At 40.5% G+C, this 26,876-nt stretch overlaps 1 protein-coding gene across 9 annotated transcripts in view; it reads left to right on the plus strand.

Annotated features, from left to right (window-relative positions):
• The window catches only part of mical2a (microtubule associated monooxygenase, calponin and LIM domain containing 2a), a 296,251-nt gene that overhangs the window by 238,600 nt on the left and 30,775 nt on the right, over window positions 1–26,876 (plus strand). For all 9 annotated transcript variants that reach the window (XM_060838999.1, XM_060839005.1, XM_060839007.1 and 6 more), the window contains 5 exons: window positions 2,262–2,336; window positions 7,514–7,611; window positions 11,338–12,775; window positions 21,296–21,393; window positions 25,755–25,847. In XM_060838999.1, the coding sequence (XP_060694982.1) occupies window positions 2,262–2,336; window positions 7,514–7,611; window positions 11,338–12,775; window positions 21,296–21,393; window positions 25,755–25,847 (1,802 nt within the window). The remainder of the gene's footprint in view (window positions 1–2,261; window positions 2,337–7,513; window positions 7,612–11,337; window positions 12,776–21,295; window positions 21,394–25,754; window positions 25,848–26,876) is intronic.

Consider the following 26,876-nt stretch of genomic DNA (forward strand, 5'->3'; position numbering starts at 1 on the left):
AAACTTATACATGTATGTGAGTGTGTGTGAAGTGGGGAGTGCATGGGGTATGAGTTTCTGTGAGAGGTTGTGTGTATATGTGTGAGTTTGAGTGTAAAAGGGTTTAAGTTTGTGAGAGGATGTGTGTGGGAGTATATGAAAGGATCTGAGTGTGTGTGTGTGGGCCATGGAGATGGCCTCAGCTGGGACCTTGGATTCATTCACACTACAGGTGACCCCATTGCACCACACACACACACACACACACACACACAGACACTCATACAAAACAGACACACACACTTAGATCCTCTCTCATACACTCCCACACACACCCTCTCACAGACTTAAACCCCTTTACACTCACACTCACACACATACACACAACCTCTCACAGACACTCAGGCCCCCGATGCCCCCCCCCCCCCCAAACACACACAGAATTACACTTTGCTTTGCTCAAAAACTGCATGAATTCACGTAAGATTCTGTAAACCCTTTTTTTTAGATTAGAATCAGTCTAACCATTGTGGCACATTCAGCCTCACAGGGAGCTAACTCCTTCAATAAATTGTCTGGGCCGACATGACACTAATTGTTAAAGTTCACTTGAGAATGTAACTTGTAAAAAATGTTTTGTGATTTACATATGAAAGAACTGAAACCAACACGGTCATTCTAAAAGATGAGAGACTTAACAAACAATCTATGTCTTTTTCAATATATAATTTCAGTTACATCACACTGAAAACTTTTGCTATAAATTCTGTGACTTACGATCTTATACTCCACAACCACCTGATGAAGGAGCAGCGCTCTGAAAGCTAGTGCTTCCAAATAAACCTGTTGGACGACAATCTGGTGTTGTGTGATTTTTAATTTTGTACACCCCGGTGTCTCCAAATCATTTTGCAAATCCATGGATCTTGCCTTCTCTCCCTCATCTTGCACATGTTTCCTTTCCTGCTTTCCTTATAATGGGGATACTCTTCCATTCTTTGGTACATTCTGGCATATATGGTACTTTTCTGCCTACTTTCTGTTGTCCTCCGGGGAAAATAGTCTTGCCCTGCATGTTTGTATCTCTCCGTCTATCTACAATAAACCCTTTAAGGGCCATAAGGGCCATGACCTGATTCTGATATTTGTCTAGTATCTGTGTATACAACGTGCATGGTGTCTTGTCACTTTCTACAGCTTGTTCAGATTCTGCCAGAGTGTATATAATATCAATGAATCTTGAGGAATGCATCGTAACAATTTGGTTTCTAGGTTGTAAACTTACTGTCTTTCCATTGCTTCCAATCTCCCTGGACCATTCCACACATTTTGCCTTCTTTTTTCTAATATACCACATCCACCGGATTAACATTTATTTCAATCCCTTATGCAATGCTGTTAGGCTTTTCAAACTGTCCCTGTAGATAGGGCACTCAAAAGCACAGAAAAAGTGAAACTAATTATAATTCCTTTCCAAGCTGGATAATTATAACTCATACCTGATAGAATTTTTGGATTTCTCCTAAAAACAATAGATGTGGACTGTAGCCTCCAATGATTATAATGAGGTCTTCCCATGCACTGCCCACACCAGGACAGATATTAACTCGCAGCTTGGTTGGTATGCTAAAATTTTAAGAAGCATCTAATCTCTCACTGCGTGATTGCTTTTATCACACTCTGTTACTAAAGGGAGTTTCTGCTGCCAGAGTTCACGATCAAAAATTCATATTTTCACGCATACCCTGAAACTCTTCAAAGGAAAATTCCCTCACATTGTCAGTCAGGAATTTAGCCAGTACCGCCAGTTTAGTTCCAATCTATTTCTCTGTTGCCTTGCCCCTTATAGCGCTTTCCTCTTTACTCGATGTTGTTAGAGGCTGACTAAACCTTGTTGCAAGGTCTGTGAAGTGTAAGAAGAAAACTGATATATTTTCTTCATCCAAATCCATGGCCACCACTTTCTTAGATATCTTGCTTATGGGAGGTTCACAGTGCACAGTGGTGGAACGTTGACCAACAAATTGGAAATATAAAAATAAGGTGGGGGTGTATGACTTCACATTGGGAACGGAGATAAATATGTACGCTTGTCAAATTATCCCTTATTCTTCCAGCCTACATTATCCAAAGACTACACTTGGTCACGACACTCTGTATGTGGTGCTGTGGAATATTACCTAGGATTCCTTACAGAAATTACTTCAATCATTTTTAAGTGACTCTTTCACACTGAAGTCTTCTTTAATACAATTATTTGCTTTTTCTGTTTTATGTCGCAGCATTAAGGCGAGCTCAGAGCTTCAATGCTCCAAGAAGCAACAGGCAAGAGACATGGAGGAAGAAAATGCAGACCAGTAAGAAGAGAAATATGATTACATTTCATATTTGTCATGTATAACGTTTTCATATACTATGCTTGAAAAATCAACATCGATAATTGGCAGCTGTACCTTCAACTACCTGGGCCCTCGGGTCTGGTCTTACCTCCCCAAACCTTACCTCCCCAAACTCGGGTCTGGTCTTACCTCCCTAAACCACGGTTTGTTGGAGATGCCGGTGTTGGACTGGGGTGTACAAAGTTAAAAATCACACAACACCAGGTTATGGTCCAAGTGGTTCAATTGGAAGCACTAACTTTCAGAGTGCTGCTCCTTCTTCTCCCTTCCCTCTTCTAAAACAGTCCTTAAAACCCACCTCATTGAGCAAACATTTGGTCATATATCCTAACATAATCTCATCAGTCTATCAAACTTTGCCTGAAAATTGCTCCTGTGAAGAGCTGTGGGACATTTTATTGTAGTAAAGTTGCTATACAAATGCAAATGTTTATTTAGTGATTTGTGATTGTATGAAAACATTACTTATATTTTATATCTGCCTTTGGTATGTGATTAATGGAGTTTAAGGGTCCAAACTTGCCAACTTCAACGCAACTGAGAGAATAATCTTCCTGTTTAGGAAACTTATCACTTCTCAAAAACATCCCTACATTGCTGTCAACATGCAATGGATCTAGTTATGTAGGCATTTGGGGCACCTTTTGGACATGTCACAATACTGTTCTTTTTCTGTGTCCTTGGTTTTTCCTCAGAGGGGTTATAAGCCAGCTCCTAGTTCTGAGGTGGCTAGATCGATAGAGAGATGAGAAAGGATTTTGAGAGGCTTTTTGTTTATATGAAAACAGATGAGACTTCAAGCCAAAGAGGTCATGTTTTAGAAGTGACCTGTCTAATGAAAGGGGAGTGGTCACTTCTGAAAGCTAAAGTTAAGTTAGAGGCAGTTCAGCAGTGAACTATGTGGAGAAAGGCTGCTAGACCCACTCTCCTTCTGCCCTCCTAACTTTGAGCTTTAAGCTTTTGTTTCATTTTTACTGTATTTAAGGGGTTTGTTTATTGGAACTGTTGTGCATATTCAGAATAGCATAATTAAGTATAGTTTGGATAGACTGAGTTCTGTGGATGTTCTTTATTCTGTTCATTTTGTTTCATTCCGTACCTTTGTGAATAAATCTTTGTCTGTTTTAAAACCTGGTTGTCAACCTAGCTAACTTAGTCCAGGTAATTGTCACTGTACACTTACCAAAACAAATTGCAAAGTTACAGTCTGGGCTGCAAGCTTAAGAATGTTTTGAGTGGTCTGGCCTAGTCCATATTAGACATATTTGCACCGCAAGGTCTCGTTGACATTGACAATTCATCCTAACCTTTAACTCAACTTGTATTAGTACTGTGAAATATTTAAAATCCATTAGAATACGTAGAATTAGAATGTGGTACCTTACCTGAGGCAGGGCAGCAGTCTCTCAATACTGCTCAGAGAGTATCAACCTGGTTTCTGTGCTCAGCTCTTGGTTGGGTTTTGAACCTATAACTTGCTGACTCATGGGAGTCACAACTGCCAACAGGCGATCTGTTGAAATTGGTCATTATTTTTTACCCATCTCTAGTTTCCTTTTCGAAGTGGAACAGAATCATCTTCCTGAACTATGTGCTTATGCAATGCTGGATAAAAAGGAAGACTAAATCCATTCTAGTGTGTCAGTGACACAGGATTGTCTTGCGAACTTTAGTCTTCCTTTTATTGATTCTTTCTCAAGAGATTTGAGAAAAATCACACTCCGGACAAGCACACACAAGTTCCACTTTATTGTACCTTCAAGATAAAGTCAAAACCATCACTACGGTACAAGGTTTAGTTATAAAACAAAACATTACATTGCCAGCTGTGCAGTAATAATGATATAAGAGATAACCAGAACTCTAAAGGATGATCAGTCCTTGTGTTTTTTCATTCATTCACAGGATGTGGGTGTCACTGGCTAGGCCAGTGTTTATTACCCATCCCTAATTGCCCAGAGTGCAGTTGAGAATCAACCACATTGCTGTGGGTCTGGAGTCCCATGTAGGCTGGGCCAGGTAAGGACAGCAGTTTCTCCTGTAATGGGACTCAAACCCAGGATCCCAGAACCTTTGGACCATTTCTGCATTAATAGTCTGGCGATAATACAGCTAGACCATCTCCTCCAGCAACAAGTGTTGACTGCTGCATCCTCCGGCTGAGATGGCTGACCATGTATTCCCCTTCTACCTGCAGCTCAGTGAAGAGTTAAATAAACATTGTGGGTGATAATATGATTAATCAAGTCTAGTGAATTGATAGTTGAACTTTAAGCTCTAGTTGGCCAGGTCACCATACACTGACAGTAGTAAAGAAATTTGACAGCCTTTGGCTTTTATACCATTTACCAGTGCAGGCTGTTTGTGAACAGTTCTTCATTTACTGATGCACAGTTGGACCTGATAGGTTCACATTGCTAGTTGTCGGTCGTTATTTGTCTTAGTCAAAACTCATTACTTCTCAAGGTCTATTCCCTCCTTCCAAAAACAGATGTCTCATCTCTGAGCACAATGGCCTTGTTCAGTTTGATAACACAGTCTGGAAAAGAAGTTTACCACGCAATATCACAGTTAGAGAGTTGTGAGAGCATGGAATGCGTTGTCAGCAGCAGTTGTGGAGACAGGGTCATTGGGACATTTAAGACACTCCTGGACATGCATATGGTCACAGGAATTTGAGGGTGCATACAGGAGGATCAGTGGTCAGCACAACATCGTGGGCTGAAGGGCCTGTTCTGTGCTGTACTGTTCTATGTTCAACAAGTTTTAACAGTAACAAGTGCTTTTCCCAGCACTCAGCATCTCAAGTTATAACAGCAACTTGGTTCAAAGCAACAGGGCAATAATTAAAATCTGCACTTTTTTTCCATGGTGTAGATATGAAAGACATTTGTTATCAGCTAGTCCTGTGGCTATAGGTAATTTTGGTTGAAAAGTAATTTGGTTGATACAAATAAAATGTTTGAAACAGCATCAGGCTGACTTTTTACTTCATAGGCAATGAGGTGTTTGAAGTTTAAACACTGTTACCATATAGGAAAGATGACAACCAAGTTGCACACAGCCAGTTCTCACAAACAGAAATTGCTAATAGAAAGGTAGTATATTTTTAGTAATGGTACTTGAAAGATAGATATTGTCCAGGGCAATGGGAAAATTTCTATTCTAAACAGTGCCACAGAGTCTTTTACATCTGCTAAATATGACAGGCAAGGCCTCAGTTTAACATTTCATTCAAAACATAGTGTTTCTGGCAGTGCAGACCTGCATGGGAATGTTCACCTGCATTTTGGGGTCTAGACTTTGGAGCCCACCACCTTCTGACTCAGAGGCAAAAGAATGCTAGCTACTGAGCCATAGTTTGACATTTATGGAGCAATTCCTGCTTTGTTAAGATTAAAGAGATTGTTATGGCTTGTCTGTTGTTAGATTAATTAATGTTACCCTCACAACAGTTCTTATTGCCTTAAATGCTTGAATTATGTAATTTGATGTTTAGCAATTCTTGGAATAATGTTATGTTCCTTAAAAGAGCACCTTTAAGTGAGACAACAATGAGCAAATCAGATTTCCCATTAAAGCCAATCTAACAGCTTTACTTAATTTCTAAAGAAAGCTTCCAACAGAAAGATATATTATAGTCTAATACCTGATGATTTTAAAATACTGTACCTTGCTAAATTAGTATGCTGATAAATTGTAGAAGTAACTTTTAAAATGTAATAAAGAGTAGCATCGAGTTGCAAGGTTTTGGAGAATAGTTCCAAGCTGGAGAGGGGCTGAGTAGAAATGCCAGTGAGAAGGAGGTGAACAGGAAGGGTCAGAGAAGGCAGCGGTCATGGAGTGGAAGTGTTGGGGAGGAGGAGGAGAAGGACCATGAAATGGGAAGGTTGACAACATAAGGTCAGGCTGCAGAATAGTCAGGGAGCCACATGCAAAGTCCCCTCCAAGCCCCATGCCATCCTGATTTGGAATTATATCACCGTTTCGTCAGTGTCACTGGGTCAAAAGTCTGAAACTCCATATGCATATCACCTTCTCAAGGGTGAACAAGAAATGTTGGGCTTGCCACTGATACTCACATGTTATGGACAAATAAAACCAAAAACCAAAATAGACCAAGCGTTGTCATTTTCTTCACTGTTGTGCCTTTAACCGCCTTGAGAGGGCAGTGATACTTCATCATGCAGGACTGAAATAATCCTGGATTATTATTTATTCAATTGACTATGTGATTAATATGTACCAATTCCTGTTTATAAGTATCCGTAAACTATAATTTTAGATTAGATTAGATTCCCTACAGTGTGAAAACAGGCCCTTCAGCCCAACCAGTCCACACCAACCCTCCGAAGAGTAACCCACCCAGACGCATTTCCCTCTGACTAATGCACCTAACACTATGGGCAATTTAGCATGGCCAATTCACCTAACCTGCACATCTTTGGACTGTGGGAGGAAACCAGAGCACCAGGAGGAAACCTACACAGACACACGGAGAATGTGCAGACAGTCGCCCGAGGCTGGAATCGAACCTGGGATTGCATCTCTGAGGCAGCAGTGCTAACCACTGAGCCACCATGCCGCCCCATTACAATTACAGTAAATAGCTTATACAATAGGAATGAGTGATTTGTTTTCTTTCAACACCTTAAAATCACTGATCATACATGAAAGGTTGCTGAGAAATGTGATAATGTTAGAAGATGCCAACCTACCAGGATTGCCCTGGAGTCTTCAGGAATTGAAGATTAATCTCTCAGACAATGAAAATCTGTGTGTGAAAAATCACTGGGTGGGGCAAACGTTTCTCGTGTTTTTGTAAACATTCTCTTTGAGAGTATTTGTTCGGTATACAATGTTGGAGATGGGGAGATGGTGTTGCGAGGGTGAGGCAAGAATAAGCCAATCAGCAATGAAGATGTTTGCTTGCCTTCCAGTTGGCTGAGGATCCACAAGAATGAACAAATGAGGACGAGTCAGCTGGAGGTTGTACAGTGACATCTCTGGGAACTGGTCCAGTTGGCAGTCTCTAGATTGTGTGCTTTATACATTTTTCCATTCTTTAATTGTTTTTCAAATGAGAGTTGTAGTTAGATTGCCTAGAGGTAAAATCTTCCATTTCTCTATTAAAGAACTCCCTCAGCTACTGTGGAAAAAGATTGAACCAGCAATGAGAGAAACTGCCTTGAACCAAGCGAACTCCACTGAGAGTACAGACCATGTCACTCAGGTATGGACAGTCAATCGTTACCTATTGGCACTTGCTTTTCAGTTTGATTCATAATAACTTAGGAACACTGCTAAAAGAACGGGAAGAGTTTGCATTTCCATAGTACCATGCACAACCCCAGATATGCTCCACATATTTCACAGCGAATATGTTATCTCTGAAACATGACTGTTGCTGTAATGTAGGAAATGCAGCTGCTAATTTGTGCATAATAAGCTTAATGAAACAACAATGTAATAAATAGTCAGATCGTCTGCTGGTTGAGAGATAAATATTTCTGGAGGAAAGGAAGATTGCACCTTGTACATGTTGGATCTTTTATGTTGAATTGTTGGTGTCATCTCAATAAAATGTCTCACTCAAAATACAGCGACTCTCACATTGCAATGCACCTCAGCTCTGTCACTGTCACCCAGATTTCAGGTTTAAGTCTTTAGGGTTGAACTGATTCAGAGGAAATATTGAGCCCCGGAGCAAAATCACCATGGAGAGCCTGACTGGTCCAAAACTGGAAATGTCACTATGTTCCTCTTGTGGAAATCAATGCATTGAGAAAAGGAAAAGGAGATTGTGAAATTTAAAAAAAACCTTATTGACGGGGGCAAAAATGTAAATACTAATATTTACAATGGCAGTGACATTCTGCTGATCTGTGCAGCTGAGATATTGAATATGGCCAGCGCTTATCAGTCTTCAGTGCTGCTCATGGACTTGAACACAAACAGACGGGAGCATTGTTAATGGACAAAGCCAGTGTAATCTCTTAATTAGCACAGAATGTTCCTTTGTCTCATGGTCCTTGGAGGCATGGCATGAACTGGCTCACTTTCTGTTGATTATGGAGGCTCAGCAGATTTATACACTTATAGCCGAGGCACAGAATAGAAAGCTCCAAAACAATTTGCTGGTGCATTTCTCAATCATCTGTGAAACGTAACTAAAGGAATGATCGGCAATTTAGGAATGTTCTTTTCCAAGATCTTGTTCGCCCTTTATGTTCTTTGATATTATTTGTTTTGATCTGATGGATCCAGGAATCTGCCACCATGGAGTGGGAGGATTACACATCTTTGTGAACATGCCTGGTTAGACCATTTGACCCAGCAAGTCACTGAAGTACTGCCTTAAAGGGGCAGGCCAGGTTAGCAGAAGATACACCCCAGCTGATGAGCAAAACCACAGGAGATCTGTTAATTCTAATGGAAATTCCCCAGTCAACTCTGTAAATTAGGGCCCAGAGTGAATCCTGGGAGGAAATAGAAGGTCAGTTCTAAACTAACTGCAAGGGTGATTTTGAGGCCAGTTTTACACTGATCCAATTTCACTCAGTATTGAAATCAATCAAGTGGCTACAGTCCGTGTGTGAATGTGTGTGACTGAGTGTGCTTGTGTACCTGGAGGAGCATATCTATGGGTGTGAGTGAGTCTCTGTATCCATGTGTGGTATAAGTCAGTGTGAGTGAGTGAGTGAGTGTGTAGGTGTGGAGCTGTGCGGTGTGGTTGTGAGTGATAGTGTGTGATTGAATGTGAATATTGAGTGAGTTTATTTGAATAAATATGGGGGCATGGGTGTTGTGGGTGTGTGATTGACCCGTAGATAGCTGTGGATGTCTCTACTACTTAACATCCTTGTCAAAGTGGAGATCAATGTCCACAGTGGAGCATTGACTGAGCTATAACAGCTGCACTCCTGCTGTAATGGATAGACCCCCACTTTATCAGCAACACCCCCCCCCCAACCCTCATCTCTCTAAGATCTCCAATATAATGTTCCTCCTTCCTCACCTAGTCTCACTGAGGGAGTCATGCAAGTTTACTAGCCTTGCAATGTTTGACAAGCACTGGTTTAGACAGTGGGTTTCACCAGGCAATGTGGCCATGCTGAGTTGAGGGGAGCGGGAAATGATTCCAGCCCATCCCAGTACTGTTCACTCTGGGATACCACCTAGATTTCAGCACCAGTGAATGGACAGCAATCAGGAACCGAAGTCCTGGGTTTGTTTTCCTCTTGGGCACTGTACAAAATTCTTACCCGTTTCCCGAACCTACTTATCACACACAGCCTCAAGTGAATTTTTTTTATTGGAAAAAAAATTTTTGCTGGCATGTGGAGGAAGATTAGCAGGATTGGGTCCAATTCGAAAACTCTTTTTAAAAAAAAATTCACAGACATACTAAGCTAAATGGCCTCCTTTTGCACCATATGGTTAGTTGAGCTCAAGGGATAGAACATTGGAATCTATTATAAAAGTGGAGATTAAGTGCTGCACATGGGAAATATCACAGAGGACGGTGGAATTATTCAACATATGTTTTCTGAATCTGTGAAAATTCCAAATGAGAAGTTATCAATTGTATTTGCACATTCTGGTAAGTTCCTCAGTCCACCATTCTCCCTTTGAAAACAACCTCCCACATATACAGGCCACCCCATGTTATGAGTATGTTTGATGAATATGGTTGGAATATTATCCGCAATAGCTGCTGTATTTGGGTGCCACTTCGATCTGACCCCCTCTTCAACTTTATTTGAGTTTTATCTTGTGAAGGACAATTCTGCCTGGCCAATAAACTTTGGTCTTGTGTTCTGTTGCTCATACCCAAAGAATTAATTATCAGTCAGGAGGTTTTCAAACATGACTGAGGGGTGATCAAGAAGCTAAGTACAAGCTAATTGAATATTTTAATTGAACAGTAAATTGAGTTTTTATTAAATTCACCTCAACACATTGTCAGCTTGTAAAAGGAGATGATTTAATTGGTGAGGAATGTTTATGTGAGGGTTTTATGTCTGCCAGGTCCTTGTTATGCGCTCAAGTGTCTCAGTTTATTACAAGTGCAAAGCAATCTGACAAGAACCACAATCATTTCATGCCGAGATCATCTGCTCTGGAGCCTGAAATTTACAATAAACTGACCTTGGGAAATTGGTTACATAGATTTGCCTTTATAAACCAGTTTTGTACAGAAAGGACCTGAGTACTGGATTTGTAGGATCAGATTAATTAACAACGATCACTGAATAGTGATGTAATGGTGATGTAATTCCAAGTCTGCTTGGGCTGTGGTTTGGAGGGGAACTTGCAGGTAATGGTGTTCCTGGCCTTATCCTTCTGGTTGGACAGGATTTCTTGATTGGAAGGTGCTGTTAAAGGAGGCTTGACCAGTTGCATCTGATAGACCTTTGTGCCTGTGAGGTTTTTGCCTCATCTGTAACACTAAAAGCCAAGCAGTCAGGCATTGCCTGTCAGAGTTAAAGGCATGGAGAAAGTGAGGACTGCAGATGCTGGAGATCAGAGCCGAAAATGTGTTGCTGGAAAAGCTCAGCAGGTCAGGCAGCATCCAAGGAGCAGGAGAATCGACGTTTTGGGCATGAGCCCTTCTTCAGGAAATGAGCCCCTCTTCCAGGGTTAAAGGTATGCCAAAAATCTGTATTGTTGAACAGGCCTCAAGAGGCAGAATAAAGATGTTGTTGGAGGCAGGGAGAGGATAATGGCAGAAGGCTTTTAGCTGTTGCTCTCTTGCAAAGATTCTGCAGAAGACAGGGGAAGAATAAAATTAACTGCAGGAGAAAATGGGATTGATCCAAAGGGAAAACTGAGTTAACTGAAAGTGGGATAGTGTTAATCAGAGTGGGAATGGGATTACCTGCAGTCTCATTAGAATTAACTAAAACAGAATGGCTAGCTTTATGATATACTGACTTTTAATCTTCTTTGCTCCCAGATTCCCTCCGTCCGCAGCCCATCTCATCTGACAAGAGGGCATTCATTACCAAGCAGGTCACCATGGCAACAAAAAGCTCTCAAGACTTCAAAGCTCTCTGTTAGAGTTTCTCCACCACAGGTAACCAGTAACACAGACATCCGACCGACAAGCAAACAGTTCCATCCAGCTCCAACATCCCGTTCCACCAGGAAAGCCCACAAATTGTCTATTTGGTGTAACAGTGGCTCAGAGAATGAAGGACAAGAGGTTGTGGCTGGTTCATGCCTCAGAACTAATAGAATTGCAAAGGATGAGAGCACACTCATTTCAGAAGCCTCTGCCTCATCAGATCAAGGGATTAAACAGACTCCTCAACCAAAGTTTACTGTAACTGATGCTGGTGGATTGAGTGAGCCAATGTTACAAAAGCCTCCTTCCCTGAATAGGCAATCATACCAGCCAGTGAAAAGTTTGGCTCACTCACCAACACAACCATCGCAGTCAATGGATTGGAACTCCTCAGTCACAAGTGAAGGAACTATGGAGGACTTGCAGGAGACTAAAGAGGCTAAAGTAATTGAGGATGCTATTGGAAAGATTTATGGTACGAATCTTGACACAACGAAACCAAGTGAGCCTAAGTATGAATCCTCAGCTTTAGCACAACCAAGCAATTCAACAAACTCAGATCAGCACAGCCCGACAATGGCTTCTCATCTGGGAGGGGCTTCTTCTCCCGGTGGTAATACTTCAGGTAATGATTCTCCCAAATCCCCGCTCAGCTTCTTAGTTAATGCGTTTAAGTCCTTCTCTTATGGAAAGAGCCCAGTGTCACCAGGCAGTGTGGAAAAGATGCATGATAAGAAACCAAAGTCAAGATGGGCCAGATCTTTTCCAAATCATCCTTTCCATGGATTATCTCTCAATAGATTCCATCGTTTCACACAAGGAACACCGTTGTCCTCCCAGGATACTGAAGAACCAAATTCAATTCTGCCAAGTTCTCCTCTTCTAAATGAGCCAATAGACATATCATCAGTGCCTCCCAACAGACCACATCACAGATATTTACACAATATCTCACCATTGAACAGTGCAAATGAAGACTTCAGCACAGTGCAAAAGAAGGAAGTTTCAAATTCTAGAGACAACATCTCAATAAACACTGTTGATTCCAGTCAAATAAAGCCAGAGTTCAACTCCTACATCCAAAGGAACAATGCACTATTTTCTTCACTGAGACTGGGCAGCACAAAAGCTGAAAGTAATGAGAAACCAGTCTTGGAGTTGGATAGTTCTACGGTGACTGGTTCAAAGAATGACATTTGGACAATCTTTACCAGTTTCAAGAAGAAGAACGTTAGGAGGACGGAGATGAAGGAATCTCTGTCTAGTGTATGCACCTCGTCAGATTCTCCTAAACTCCAGCATGTTAAAGAATGTAACAGACACCCAGGTACTCTTTCTCTTTGTGGCAAATGAAAATGTTTGAACCCAGAAAGATAAATCAATCTTTTTTAAATGGAGAGAAGGTGGGGAAGAAGCAGAGTGAATTAGGAATCCAAGTGTAGAATTCACCAATACCGAGTTGACAGTTCAAAAATCAATTTAAAATATTAATGGAACAGAATACTAATAGAATTTATCTCAAAGGGCTTAAAGTGAAGTGGTGGTAATGCTTTTGGACTAAAATCCTGAGTGCTCTAGGGACACAGGTTCAAATCCCACCAAACCTGGTGGGATGTAAATTCAATCAATGAATCCAGACTTGAAAGCTAGATTTAGTAATGGTGACTGTGCTGCTACTGTCAATTGTTATAAAAATCCACCTAGTTCACTAATGTCCTTCAGGGAAGAAAAAAATGTGTCCTTATTCAGTCTGGACTCCGTGATTCCAGACCCATAATAATGTGATTGACTCTTAAATGCCCTCAGAAACGGCCTTTTCAGTGATAGCCTTATCTCATGAAAGAACAAAGAAAAAGTGGCTATATCTTTCAAAATGTTAGTAATATAAGACATATCATCAGAGTATTATATTGCACAAAACAAGTTATTTGGTCCAACTGGTCATGATCATCCTCCCAACTTTGTTTTGTCAAACTACATCACCACATCTTTCTACTTTTTTCTCCTTTGTATACTTACCTAGCTTCCCCTAGATGCATTGAGATTTTGTGAATTAAAAGCTTCCACTGATATTGAGGTCCACACTCTCACCATTTTCTGTGAAATGAGTTTATTTCTGAAATTCTTATTGGATTTATTTTTGACTAACTTACATTTACGGCTCTAATTTTGGACTCTACGGAAAATGGAAACATCATTATGTCAACTTATTGGAATCCTTCATTATTCTGAAAACTTCAATGGGATCTTCAAGGAATGGTTATCAACCACTCTGCTCATCAAGCCTACTTGGCCATTTAAGAAGATCAGGGCTGATCTGATTACTTCACATTCCTCTCTATCCTCGATAATCATTCTCTCCCTTGTTTAGCAAGCATCTATCTACATCTGCCTGAAAAAATATTCACAAGCTCTGCCTCTATTCCTTTTGAAGAAAACAGATCCAATGACTCATGCCCCTCTCTGAGAAAACATTTTTCTTTATCTCTGTCTGTAATGGGTGACCCTTCACTTTTCAATAGTGACCCCAGTTTTAGATTCTTCACTGTCCTCTTCACATCCGCCACATTTAAACCCCTAGGTCATTTATGTTTCAGTGAAGCAGCCTCTTATTCCTCTAGACTCCAGTAGATGGAAGAAAAGCCTCACCAACCCTTTCTAATAAGACAGTCTGTCAATCCCAGATATTAGTCCAAAAGATCATTTCTGAACTCTTTCCGATGCATTTCCATCCTTTCTTAAATAAAGATACCTATTGTATGTACAGTGTGCAAGATGAGATCTCGTCAATGTGCTGCATAACGTAAGAACAATTTTCCTACTTTTCCCATCACAATAAATGATAACATTCTATAACTTTTTCGAATTAGTTGCTGAACCCATTATATGGTGTTTACCTTTAAAATTCATTTTTGCACTTCTTCAGTGTTTATTTTTCGTATTGAGCAATACTGAATTAAATAACTGGGCCCACAATCCAGTCCTTAATTCTCAATATGGATACACAGGTTGGTGGCAGAACAGTTATGAATATTTAAGTTGGTACCTTGTGTTGTATGATGGAGAGCTATTAATATTTCATCAAAATAGATTTGTTACCTGGTATCCTTTTGAAATTTTTATTTCAACATTTAACTAGACAAGATGACGCCAATAGTTTTACATCTAACAGATGTTCACAGTGTAAATAGGCTTCCCAGAAAATATAAAGTGCCCAAGGCTATTTTGTTTGAAGCTACATGGCTGATCTATACCAAGAAGCCATAGCAACTTAAAAGGCCATTGAGAGCTCTCACCATTTTCCCTGAAAATATTAATTCATGTGATTTATATGTTTAAGGCAAGGTTTTCCAGTGAGCTAGCAATAGCTCATTAGGATCAATCTTGGCTTAGTGCAGCAATGTCAAACAGTTGTTAGTTATCTATTCCCCTCGTCTTCAAGAAAAGTAAACATGGGGACAGATGTAAACTACCTGATGAGTTGCTATCGCCTGCTTTACACCACCACTCAAAGCCAATATCCATCTTATCCTCTTAGAAGGTGTACATGCATACAAACAGACACATTACACAGAGAGAGAAAAAGGGAGAGACAGAGAGAGAAACTGTTTTCAGTCACATGTGAATCAGTAGCCGAAGAATACACACATTTATAGAGCAATGCGACAACTGGCATTGGAAATAACTGGATAGGTCTTTTAAAGAACTCAACTGACTACCTCCTACCTCCTGTGCTGTATCATTCTGCAATAATGTATGTGCATGTATTTCCTTCAGCATTTTTCCATTATTAATTTATTTCCAATTTATAGTGAAACCAGTTATAGGAAGGATGTTATTAAACTGGAAAGGGTGCAAGAAAGATTTATTAGGATGTTACTGAGACTGGAAGGTTTGAGCTATAAGGAGATGCTGAATAGGCTGGGATTTTTATCCCTAAAGCATCAGCGGGTGAGGGGTGACCTTATAGAGAATTACAAAATAATGAGGGACCTAGATAAAGTGAATAGCCCCAGGGTGGGCGAACCCAAAACTGCAGGGCATAAGTTTAAGGTGAGAGGGGAAAGATTTTAAAAGGACCTAAGGGGCAATGTTTTCACACAGAGGGTGGTGCGTGTATGGAATTAGCTGCCAGAGGAAGTGATAGAGGCTGGTACAGTTACAACATTTAAAAGACATTTGGACAGATACATGGATAGGTAAGGTTTGGAGGGCTATGGGCCAAATTCAGGCAAACAGGACTAGTTCAGTTCAGGAAACATGGTCAGCATGGACAAGTTAGTCCGAGGGCCTGTTTCCACGCTGGACAACTCTGTGACTCCACATTAATGTCTCATACTGTAGTTACCTTCCTACTCCCTCTTTCCAGTGGAGTTACTGCAAAGTTGGAAGTGTGTAATTTAAGTGTCATTAGTTTACAGAGGGGATTTCCATGATAATTACATAAGAAATAGGAGAGAGAGGGGGACACTCAGACCCTCAGTACTGCCGTCCCCCCAAATTGATAAAACCATTACTGATCTGTCCCTGGTTTCAAATCTTCTTTCATGCCAGTTCCTCAAAGCCCTGAACTCCTGATATTTTGAAAATTGTCTATCTCTTCTTTGAATACTTTCCATGATCTAGCCTCCAGAACTCTGAAGTAGAGAATTTGAGACAATCATTCCCCTCTGACAGAGAAATTCCTTTGGATGTAATTTTTAAGTGGATGTTTTTCATTGTATGACCATGTCCTCTAGTTCAACATATCCTTGCTGGTGGAAATATCTTCTCAATATTTCTCAAAGCATTTCAAAGCCTTTCAATAAGATCACCCCTTATTCTTCCAAATTGTAATGAATAGAAGTCTATCCTTCTTTGCCATTCTTTATACATCAATCCTTCACTTGGAATCAGCTTGTGTGCCTCTTTTGAACAGTCTTCATCAGCAGTGTATCCTTTCTTACATACGGGGACCGAAACTGTACTCCAGCCTGAACAACACCCTGTACATTATTAAGTCTCGCTGGGACAGCAAGCTGGAAATCAAGCCTGTTATTCCCAGGGCTGTGACAAAAGTTGAAGATTTTTAAACAATGCAGAGTTCCCCAACTTTCCTGACTTTCAGACACAGGTTGACAAAAAGCATAGACGAACTTGCTGTACTTAATAAAAAATATGACTTATTATAATTAATTAGGTTCATTCTGTAGGTAAACTATCATGAACATTAGCATAAAATTCTACTACTTAAAATATTAATCCTGAGTGATTTTGGAAGAGGGTAAGACTGGGGAACGATAATTACTGGTAGTTCAATTGTTCCTGGTCAGACAGTGACTGAAATTATGCTTTTACTGATCAGAATACTGCTTCCCTGTCATCCTTCTCCGGATGCTTTCACTGTTTTTCAAAAGGCCCAGGGAAACAGGTACACAAAGGTATCTGAGTTATTAATTATAAGCCATAGCTAAAGGAAAAATAAACAATTTATCTTCAGGTGTAATGTGGCTTTTATTGTAGAGAGCAGACATGGTTCTTCAGCTGTTGGAGACCTGATCACTTCTAATTACCTTATTCTCATGCCCACCTATTCAGCTTACTGAGAAACAATCAGATACTTGTTAGCAGGCAGTAGGCTTTTGACATCAATAGCTGGTCACTAGTCCTTAGATCAATCAACTACTTGTTGCTGACTCAATCTCCATCTGTAAAGTCACTTTGGCTCCAGGTTATCTGCAAAGTCCAACTACTGCTTGAACAAGTAAATGATGCTTATTCTGCATGTCAGGTTACTTGTTTTTAAACACTGCAATAATCCTTCAGCAATTCTTGGTCTTTAGAACAGTTATTTTCCCATTACTATACCAAAAAATAAAAAGATACAGCTTTTCCAACAAATGTAAGAAGACATTTCTATTTTTAAAATCCAACCTAGTAATAAAGCTCAAAATCCCATTTGCCTTCTTAATAACATGTTTCACCTACATAACCATTTGTGTTTTATACACAAGAATACAAAGATGTTTCCATGTAGTGCTTTTTGAAGTCTCTCTCAATTTAAATTGTACTCTTTATTTTGATTCTTCCGACCAAAGTACATGACTTCACACTTGCTTATATTAAACTCCATCTCTCTTATTTTGGCCCAGTCTTTCAATCCTTCTATATCCCTGCAGATTCCTCATACCCTCATCACAACATGCTCTCCCACCTACTTTTGTACTGCCAGCAAATTTGGATTCATTACACTCTGTTGCCTCTTCCGAATCATTGATATAGATAGTAAATAATTGAGGTTCTCTGACAGATCCTTGAGGCATTCCACTAGCTATGTATTTCCAATCTGAGAAAGAGCATGAATTTGCCATTCTGTTTTCTGTATGTTTACTAGTCCTCAATCCATGCTAATACATTACCCCAACTACCATGAGCTCCTTTCTAGTGCATATAACCTTTTATGTGGCATGTTGAATGTCTTCAGAAAATCCAAATCCAATCTTACTGGCTGTCCTTTAAAAGTAATCTAATCTAAACTCTGTTTGTTATATGTGTGAAGTTAGGAATTTATGAATGATATATAAAATAGTCGAGAGCAACTTTAAAATGGGTATCAAACTATATCTGTACATGTTGATCTCCTAATTGTCTGCAGTTTTACTCATTTGTATAATTTCAGGCATTTAGTGTACTATGAGTTATTCTGTTGCCAAGTTAAAGTCATGTCACTTTAATGCCAGAAAGCACAATTGCTGCTAATAAATTCCAGAATTCACACAGAATTTATGTGAAAATTTATAGATGGGCATTGTTCAGTATTTTATGTTCCTGGAGTGGTTTTCAATTTAATATTTGCAGTATAACATGATATTTGGAGAGATAAATAATAAGTGTTGATAGTAAATGATTTCTAGGCAAGCTAATTTGATAGTTATGAGCATGACAACTGTATTTATCACACATCTCATGCACTTCATATCTGACATCACACTTTGTTTCATAGATCTAAATAATTATTTCACAAAAAGCTGAACAGTAACCTAGAACCAATTGTATAAAACAAAGTTCATTATCAAAGCAACAGTTAAACTCTTCCTGACCTGAACCTAATAATTAACCTGGAATCAAAGAATCCAACAATCCTTACAGCAAAGAAGGAGGCCATACTGCCTCTCTAGTCCGTACCATTTCTGTGCAAGGGAAACTCACCTAGTTCTACTATCTTTCTACTTTGCTGTTTCTCTACAATCTTCTCACCTTCAGATGTTTTCCATAGGATGTGGGCATCATTGGCAAGGTCAGCGTTTGTTACCCACCTCCATTGCCCTTGAGAATGTGGTGGTGAGCCCTCTTCCCAAACCACTGCAGTTTGTCTGGTGTAAGGAGTGGTGATGGCCTAGTGATATTATCACTAGACTATTAACCCAGAGATTCAGTCAATCTTCTGGGGACCTGGATTAAAATCCCAGCATGGCAGGTGGTAGAATTTGAATTCAATCAAAAAAATCTGGAATTAAGATTCTATTGAAGACCATGAAACTATTGTCGATTGTCAGGAAAAGCCCATCTAGTTCAATAATGTCTGTTTGGGAAGGAAATCTGCTGTCCTTACCTGATCTGGCCTACATATGACTCTAGGCCCACAGCAATGAGACTGACTCTCAACATTCTCTGAAATGGCCTCACAAGTCACTCAGCTGCTTCAAATTCTACAAAGTCTTTACAAAGCAACCTCTAGCATTTGACTTGCAACTACTCAGGAAAGCAGCACACCACCACCTTCTCAAGGGCACTAGGAACAGGCAATAAATGCTGGCCAGCCAGTGATGCCCATGTCCCATGAATGAATCTTTTAAAAAAGTTCATCACAGCACTTTTGGGAAGGGACTTGCAGGATTTTGATGTTTCCTGAAGGCACTGGGTACAGCAAATACTCTGGCAATGGCATAAAACTGGCTATAATACTGACATCTTATGATCACAAAGTAGCCATGTCCTTAGCAAACAGTTCCAGTACAACAACAACATTGGAATATATCCAACAATATGGACAATTTCCCTGTTATGCTCACTCACAAAAAGTAAGTTAAATCTAATATGGCCAATTACCACTCCATAGGTCCAGTTTAAGTCATCACTAAAGTAATGGAGAGTTTTGCTGGCAATGCTCTTAAGCAGAAAGTTCTCAGCAATAATCTGGTTACCAACGCTCAGTTTGGATATTGGCAGGTCAATTTGATTTCTAATGTCATTACAGCCTTGTCAGAAGAGTTTAACTTGAAGTGATGAAAAAGTAGCTGCACTTGATACTAAGGTAGCACTTGAGAGACTGTGGCATCAAATTTAGCAAATTTAAATGCATTGACAATCAGGGGAAAACTCTCCATTGACTGGAATAATAGCGCCAAATGAAGATGGCTGTGATTATTTTAAGCTAATCATTTAATTGCCAGGATGTTGATCCAGAAGTTCCTCAAGATATTGTCTTAGGCCCCACCATCTTTAGCTGCTTCTTCCATTATGAGGTTAGAAGTGGGGATGCTCACTGTTGATTGCCCAGCGATCAGTGTAATACAGAACTCCACAGTTATAAAAGCAGCCCACCTCCACATGCAGCAAGACCTGGACAACATTCAGGCTTGGGCTGATATATGACAAGTAATAATTGTGCCAGAGCAGTGAACTGAAAGTTAACTGAACCACCCGTATAGATACTGAGTTCAAAGTTTGTGAGAAGATTTGTAGCTCGGGTGCTCGTTGTTGTGGTTATGTTCGCCGAGCTGGGAGTTTTTGTTGCATACGTTTCGTCCCCTTTCTAGGTGACATCCTCAGTGCTTGGGAGCCTCCTGTGAAGCGCTTCTGTGCTGATTCCTCCGGCATTTATAGTGGTGTGTCTGTACCGCTTCCGGTTGTCAATTGCTGTCCACTGCAGTGGCCGGTATATTGGGTCTAGGTCGATGTGTTTGTTGATAGAATTTGTGGATGAGTGTCATTCTATCAACAAATACATCAACCTAAACCCAATATACCGGCCACTGTAGCAGACAGCAACTGACAACCGGAAGCGGTACAGACACACCACTATAAATGCTGGAGGAATCAGCACAGAAGCGCTTCACAGGAGGCTCCCAAGCACTGAGGATGTCACCTAGAAAGGGAACGAAACGTATGCAATAAAAACTCCCAGCTCGGCGAACAGAACTACAACAGATACTGAGTCTGAGACCAGGATTCCTGTCATGAATAACTAATTTCCTGGCTTCACCATCAACAAGGCACAAGTCAGAAGTGTGAGGAAGCTGTGCCCACTTGCCACTGTGAATGCAGGTTCTTGGAAACAGAACTGCCGGCATGTTCCTCTCCAAGCTCCACACTCTCCTGATGAGGAAATATTATAACTAGATCAAAATCCTTCCTGCATCTCTCAAACTGCAGCAGTTCAAGAAGGTGTCTCACCTCCACCTTCTCAAGTGCAAAGGGAGACAATCCTAACCTCGCTAGTGATGCTCCCATTATAAAGAAAAATTCTTGCCAAGCATTTCTCCATTCCATCACTTTCTTCTCTGGCGTTCTTAAAAGGTGTCCCCATTTTTGGTTTTGGTTTTGATTATCTGTCCTAATGTGATTTGGTGTTGAATCTTTTCTGATAATCTGCCTGTGGAGCACCATGGGGCATTTCTACTGCATTAAAGGCCATAAAATAAACACGTTATTCTTTTGTTGAAGGGAGAACTCCAAAGAGTATGTGGGACTGAAGACTAAATGAAACACTGTATTTGTTATTTGAACAAATCAAACACTGAATGAGACATAGTCGGTCTGTTGACAGATGCTGATCTGAGTCATGCCTTTCTCATATTCCTCACAGGCAGCAAGGATCTCCAAACCTATACCCAGGTCACTGAAGGCGAATCTGAGACAACCAGTGATGCACCATCTGAAGAGATGTTCCCATTAAGGCCACAGGTAAGAATAATGTTATCTAATTCTGCACATAGGCCACTCTACCAACAGTTAGGCTGTGAAATCCTGGATGAACATGTTTAATCAATCAAAGGTAATCTATTCACCAAGGAGGAGGATATGGGAGGGGCATGTTGATATTAAAATGGAGGAGATCTTGGGTGTCTTGATCCTTGGGTATCTTCTTTAGCCACAGAAGACCAGAGAATAGTCAATGTTGTTCCTTTGCTAAAGAAGGGCAACAGGGATAATCCAGGAAATTATAGGTTGTTAAACTTTACATCATTGGTAGGGAAATTACTGAAGAAGACTCTTAGGCACAGGATTTATTCACATTTGGAAAAGAATAGTCAGGGATAATCAGCACAACGTTGTTCAGAGGGGTCTTGTCTCATAAAGCAAATTGAGATTTTTGGAGGAAGTGACAAAAATGATTGATGAGGGTAGGGCAGTGGATCTAGTCTACATGGACCTTAATAAAGCAATTGATAAGGTAACTCATGGGAGACTGGTCCAGAGGAATGAGTCATATGGATCAATGGTGAGTTGGTATATTGGGTACAAAAATGGCTTGGCCATTGAAGATAGAGGGTAGTTGTGGAGGGGTGCTTTTCTGACTGGAGATCTGTGACCCCAGTGGTGTTCTGCAAGGATCAGTGCTCGGACCTTTATTGCTTGCAAAATATATAAATGATTTGATGAAATGTATGTGGTTTGATTAATGTATTTGAAAATGACTAAAAGGTTGGTGGAGTTGTGGATACTGCGAAAGGTTGTTAAAGGATCAAGCAGCTTTAATGATCAGTTGGACAGTCGGGTGGAGGAATGCAGATTGATTTTAATCTGGACAAGTGTAAGACAATGCATTTTGGAAGGTCAAATGCAAAAAGGAAGTATACAGTAAATGACAGGACCCTTAGGTGCATTAACGTACAAAGGGATCTTGGGGTCCAAGTTCATTGCTTCCTGAAAGTGGCAAGACAAATGGATAACGTGGTGAAAAAGGCATATGGCATTCTTATCTTCATTGACTGGAGGATTAAGTATAAAAAATGGTAAGTTGTGTTGCAGCTATACAAAACTGCTTTTGGCCACATTTAGAGTGTTGTGTGCACTTCTGGTTTGCCACACTATGTAGAGGTTTTGGAGCGGGTGCTAAAGAGGTTTACCAGGATGTTGCCTGGATTGGAGTGTATCAGCTAAAAAAAGAGATTGGACAAACTTGGATTGCTTTCACTAGAGCATCAGAGGCTGAGGGGCAACCTGATATAAGTATATTAAATTCATGAGAGACATGAATGGGGTGAAAAGTCAGAGCCCTTTTACCCCAGGATTGAAATGTCAAATATTAGGGGGCATAGGTTTAAGATGAGAGAGAGAAAGTTGATGTGCAAAGAAATGTTTTTACACAGAGGATGTTATGTGCCTGAAATACATTTGCCTGGGGAGGTGATAGACGCAGATGAAATTGCAACATTTAAGATGCATTTAGGACAGATACATGAACAGGCAGGGAATAGAGGGATATGGGCCATATAGGGGAGGATGGGATTAATTTAGAATAACATTAAGATTGGCACAGACATGGTGGGCCAAATCGCTATTCCTGTACCGTGTCATGTTCTATGAATGGAAGGGGGGGTGAAATCAGCCAATTCTTTGCCCACGTCCCATTTTACCTCAGATCTATAACACGGTAAATGATTATCAGCCAAACTAGTCTGTGGCTGTGTTTATTTTCCATGCAATCCTCCTCATTTTAATCTCATTTTATCATTTTAACTTCACATCCCTTTCTTTTTCAAGCACTTACCCAATCTTCCTTTAACTATATCTGGTTGACTCAATCCCTGATGAAGGGCTTTTGCCCGAAACGTCGATTTCGCTGCTTGTTGGATGCTGCCTGAACTGCTGTGCTCTTCCAGCATCACTGATCTAGAATCTGGTTTCCAGCATCTGCAGTCACTGTTTTTACCTCAATCCCTCCATGTTAGAATGAGTTGCACCTTCCCAACATTTCCATTGTTTTAGTTAAATGTTTTAGTTGATACTTTTGGCCCCTTGTTCTATTTTATTTCTTCCTGGGTTGTGAATGTCATTGGTTGGGCAGCAATTACTGCTAATCTATAATGGCCCTTGGGAAGGTCATGGTGAGCCACCTTCTTGAATTGCTGCAGTCCATGTAATGCAGGGTTACCCAAGGTGTTGTAAGGGAGAGAGTTCCAGGATTTTGACCCAGTGATAGTGCTGCAACAGTGATACTTTTCCAAGTTGGAATGCTGTGTGATATGGAGGGGAACTTGCAGGTGCTGATTTTCCCATGCATCTTGCCAACATGTACACGTTTCTCTTCCATGTCCAACCAGTTGAACCCTGTCATAACTTTAAAGGTCTTTATCAGGCTTCTTGCTCAGCCTGTTTATTTGTACAGGGAAGAACTCCAGCCCATTTAGGTTACTCTGGAAGGATGTCAATTCTAATAAAATTCCCATGAATCTGAATCTCACATTTTCTGGTTTTGCTGTAAACCTGAATTAATATGGAGTCCTGAAAGGTACACAGTAAAACTAAAGCTACAAGTTTAACATAATTCCTCTCAATTTTAATTGACTCTCTCCAGAAATGAGTTCCATTCGTCGAGTATATTTGGTTTTCTATCTTCTTCCCAAGTTTGACACACTCTGTTTGTAAGACGAGGCACCAATTATAGACCATCGGAACTGGGGGATAGATAGCTCCCTGATAGGTACTGTCTCCCTCTGTCGATATAAGGTGTTTATTTCCATTTCTCTAAATGGATCGTACTTCTCAGGTGGATGTGAAATATCCAATGACATTAGTTTGAGAAAGAGCAGAGGTGTTTTCCATGTCTTGGTACAATCATTATTAATCCCCGAAACAACATAACTGAGATATAACAGATTGTCTACAATTCATCAAAGATCCTCAGACAACACCCTTCCAAATCCATGATCACTTCCATTTTGAAGGACAACGGCAGCAGATATATGGGAACACCAGAACCTTCAAGTTCTCCTCCAAGCCAATCTCTATGCTGATGTGGAAATGTGTTGCTGTTCCTTCATCGCTCTGAGTCAAAATCCTGAAATTCCCTCCTTAATGGCAGGGAGGGACTGCAGTGGTTCACGCAAACAGCTCACCACCATCTTCTGAAGGGTAACAAGGGACAGGTGAGAAATGCTGGCCGGCCAGCGATGCCCACATCCGACAAATGAATTTTTTAAAACAGTGGTTACCACAATGCTCTTATGGGAGCTTACTGTGTACAAATTGCCTACTGCATTTCCTATAATACAACTACATTTCAAAGCTGCTTGGGTATGTCATAGAGTCATATAACATGGAAACAGACCCTTCGGTCCAACAAATCCACGCTGACCATATTCCCAAACTAAACTAGTCCCACCCACCTGTGCTTGACTTGTATCCTCACAAACCTTTCCTATTCATAAACTTATCCAAATATCTTTTAAATGTTGTAACTGTACCTGCATCCACCAGCTTTTCTGGCAATTCATTCCACACGTGAATCACCGTGTAAAAAGATGCCCCTCATATCCTTTTTAAATCTTTCTCAGCTCACCTGAAAATACGTCCCCTAGTTTTGAAATCCCCCACCCTAAGGAAAAGACGCTTGTTATTCACTTTACCTATGCCCCACATGATTTTATAAACCTCTATAAGGTCACTCCTTAACCTCTTCAATGAAATATATTCAGGCCTTTGCAGTCTATTTTTATAAGGTTCAAATGGAATGCAGAATTTCTTTCCATCAATATCCTTCCAATTTTAGTTTTGCTGAAAATTCTGACTCATTTCATAAGCAGCAGCTTTTATTGGTGGGCCCAGTCCCACTGCGATACGAAGCATGGTCATTTGAGTTGAGTATATTGTAAACATACTGTGAGAATAGATACAGCCTTTACTGCCTCAGAGAACAGAAAATAACAGAAAATATTACAGACATTAACTATTAAGCAGGCTTTTCCATAAACTGATGGTTTTGCATGATGGAGCGAGTTATAGAATGGAGGAGTGAAAGGTGGACAGCTATGTTATCTCTTGAGTTATGAATTTTTAACCCTCAAACAACATTATTCAAATCAATGATCTGTTACCATCAGATTGTTGTTGTGGGAGCTTGCTGCATGCAAACTGGCTGCAGTGTTCCCTACATTAACACAACAACTCCAATTCCAAAAGTGCTCACAAAGTATTTCAGGATGATCAGAGATCATGAATGATATTGTTTACATTTAAGTTCATCCCGTATATGAATGATTTAAAATGAATGATGGTTCTTTGATGTATTTGATGGATTTTGTCTTCTCCTCCTCATGCAGGAAAATCAAAATGTCAGAAAGAAGAGGAAGATGCGGAATGTGGCATTGCAGCAAATGAAGCAGGAGGAAGTAAAACGACTCCACAGGGCACAGGTAAAGTCCAGACATGAGTCAGTGTCACCTTCAGTAACAGTGAACAGTCCATACGTATTGCTCAAGTTTCTCAGTGAGATCTTCCAGTTTTGAGTCTTGAGAATACAGCAAAGTAATATAACTCTGAGTTATGAAACTATTATTGCACTTTGAGAATGATTTTCATATTTTCACTGTTGAAGGCTGTTCTGCCCATCATACCTGCTGTGCTTTAATTTGTAGATGAACTGCCTAAATTCATTGAAGATGGTGGTTATGCACCTACCCACATAATTTGCAGTGCCTCAACATCTCATCACCACTGGGCAATTAGGGGTGGAAGTAAATGCCAATTTCCAACAATGCCCACATCACATGAGAAAATGCAAAATGTTGTGTATAACTGGATCTGATGATTCAATTACATACTCCCTCATCATAAAATCTATTGATCACAAGATGAGGAGTTTTAATAGTAACATGTTAGCGCTCCTGATGGTTTATATATTTTGGGGTCAGTTCTACTTTCTCTCTTGTGCTGTGTTTGGCAATGGAGAGGGCATATAATCATACAGGAGTGTGGTGTATGAGCAGCCAGATTCCCTCCCAACTCTGGTGAAATTATGTCCATGGTGCAAAGGCTCACAGTCAGGATTCCTGCATAACCATCAGTTACTTGAAGACTTCATCCTGTCTCTGCTAGGATTAACCTCAATGGTGGAGAGGATAGTCACCACTCATAGAGCATAACAAGCAAACCTGTTCCAACTGTTCGTAGGAGTGGAGTGGGCAGTGGCACTTATTGCCTGATTGAGGGCTTTAGCACTGGGATTTTGAGGGGTGAAGGGCGTGATGGCATCATGCTAGCTGAGAACCACACCCTGTCCTTGCTGCCAAATCTGCTTCACCATCCCCTTGCTCTGCAACCATCCCCTACTGCAACCCTCTCGCCATGACTTATCTCTGGCTTTGGCTGCTCCTTGACCCCGGACCTCTGGATGATGACATTCCTGCTGCAGGTACCACCTCTCCCATGATGCTGACGGACCA

The sequence above is a fragment of the Hemiscyllium ocellatum genome, chromosome 18 (genome assembly GCF_020745735.1).
Source record: "Hemiscyllium ocellatum isolate sHemOce1 chromosome 18, sHemOce1.pat.X.cur, whole genome shotgun sequence".
Taxonomy (NCBI): domain Eukaryota; kingdom Metazoa; phylum Chordata; class Chondrichthyes; order Orectolobiformes; family Hemiscylliidae; genus Hemiscyllium; species Hemiscyllium ocellatum.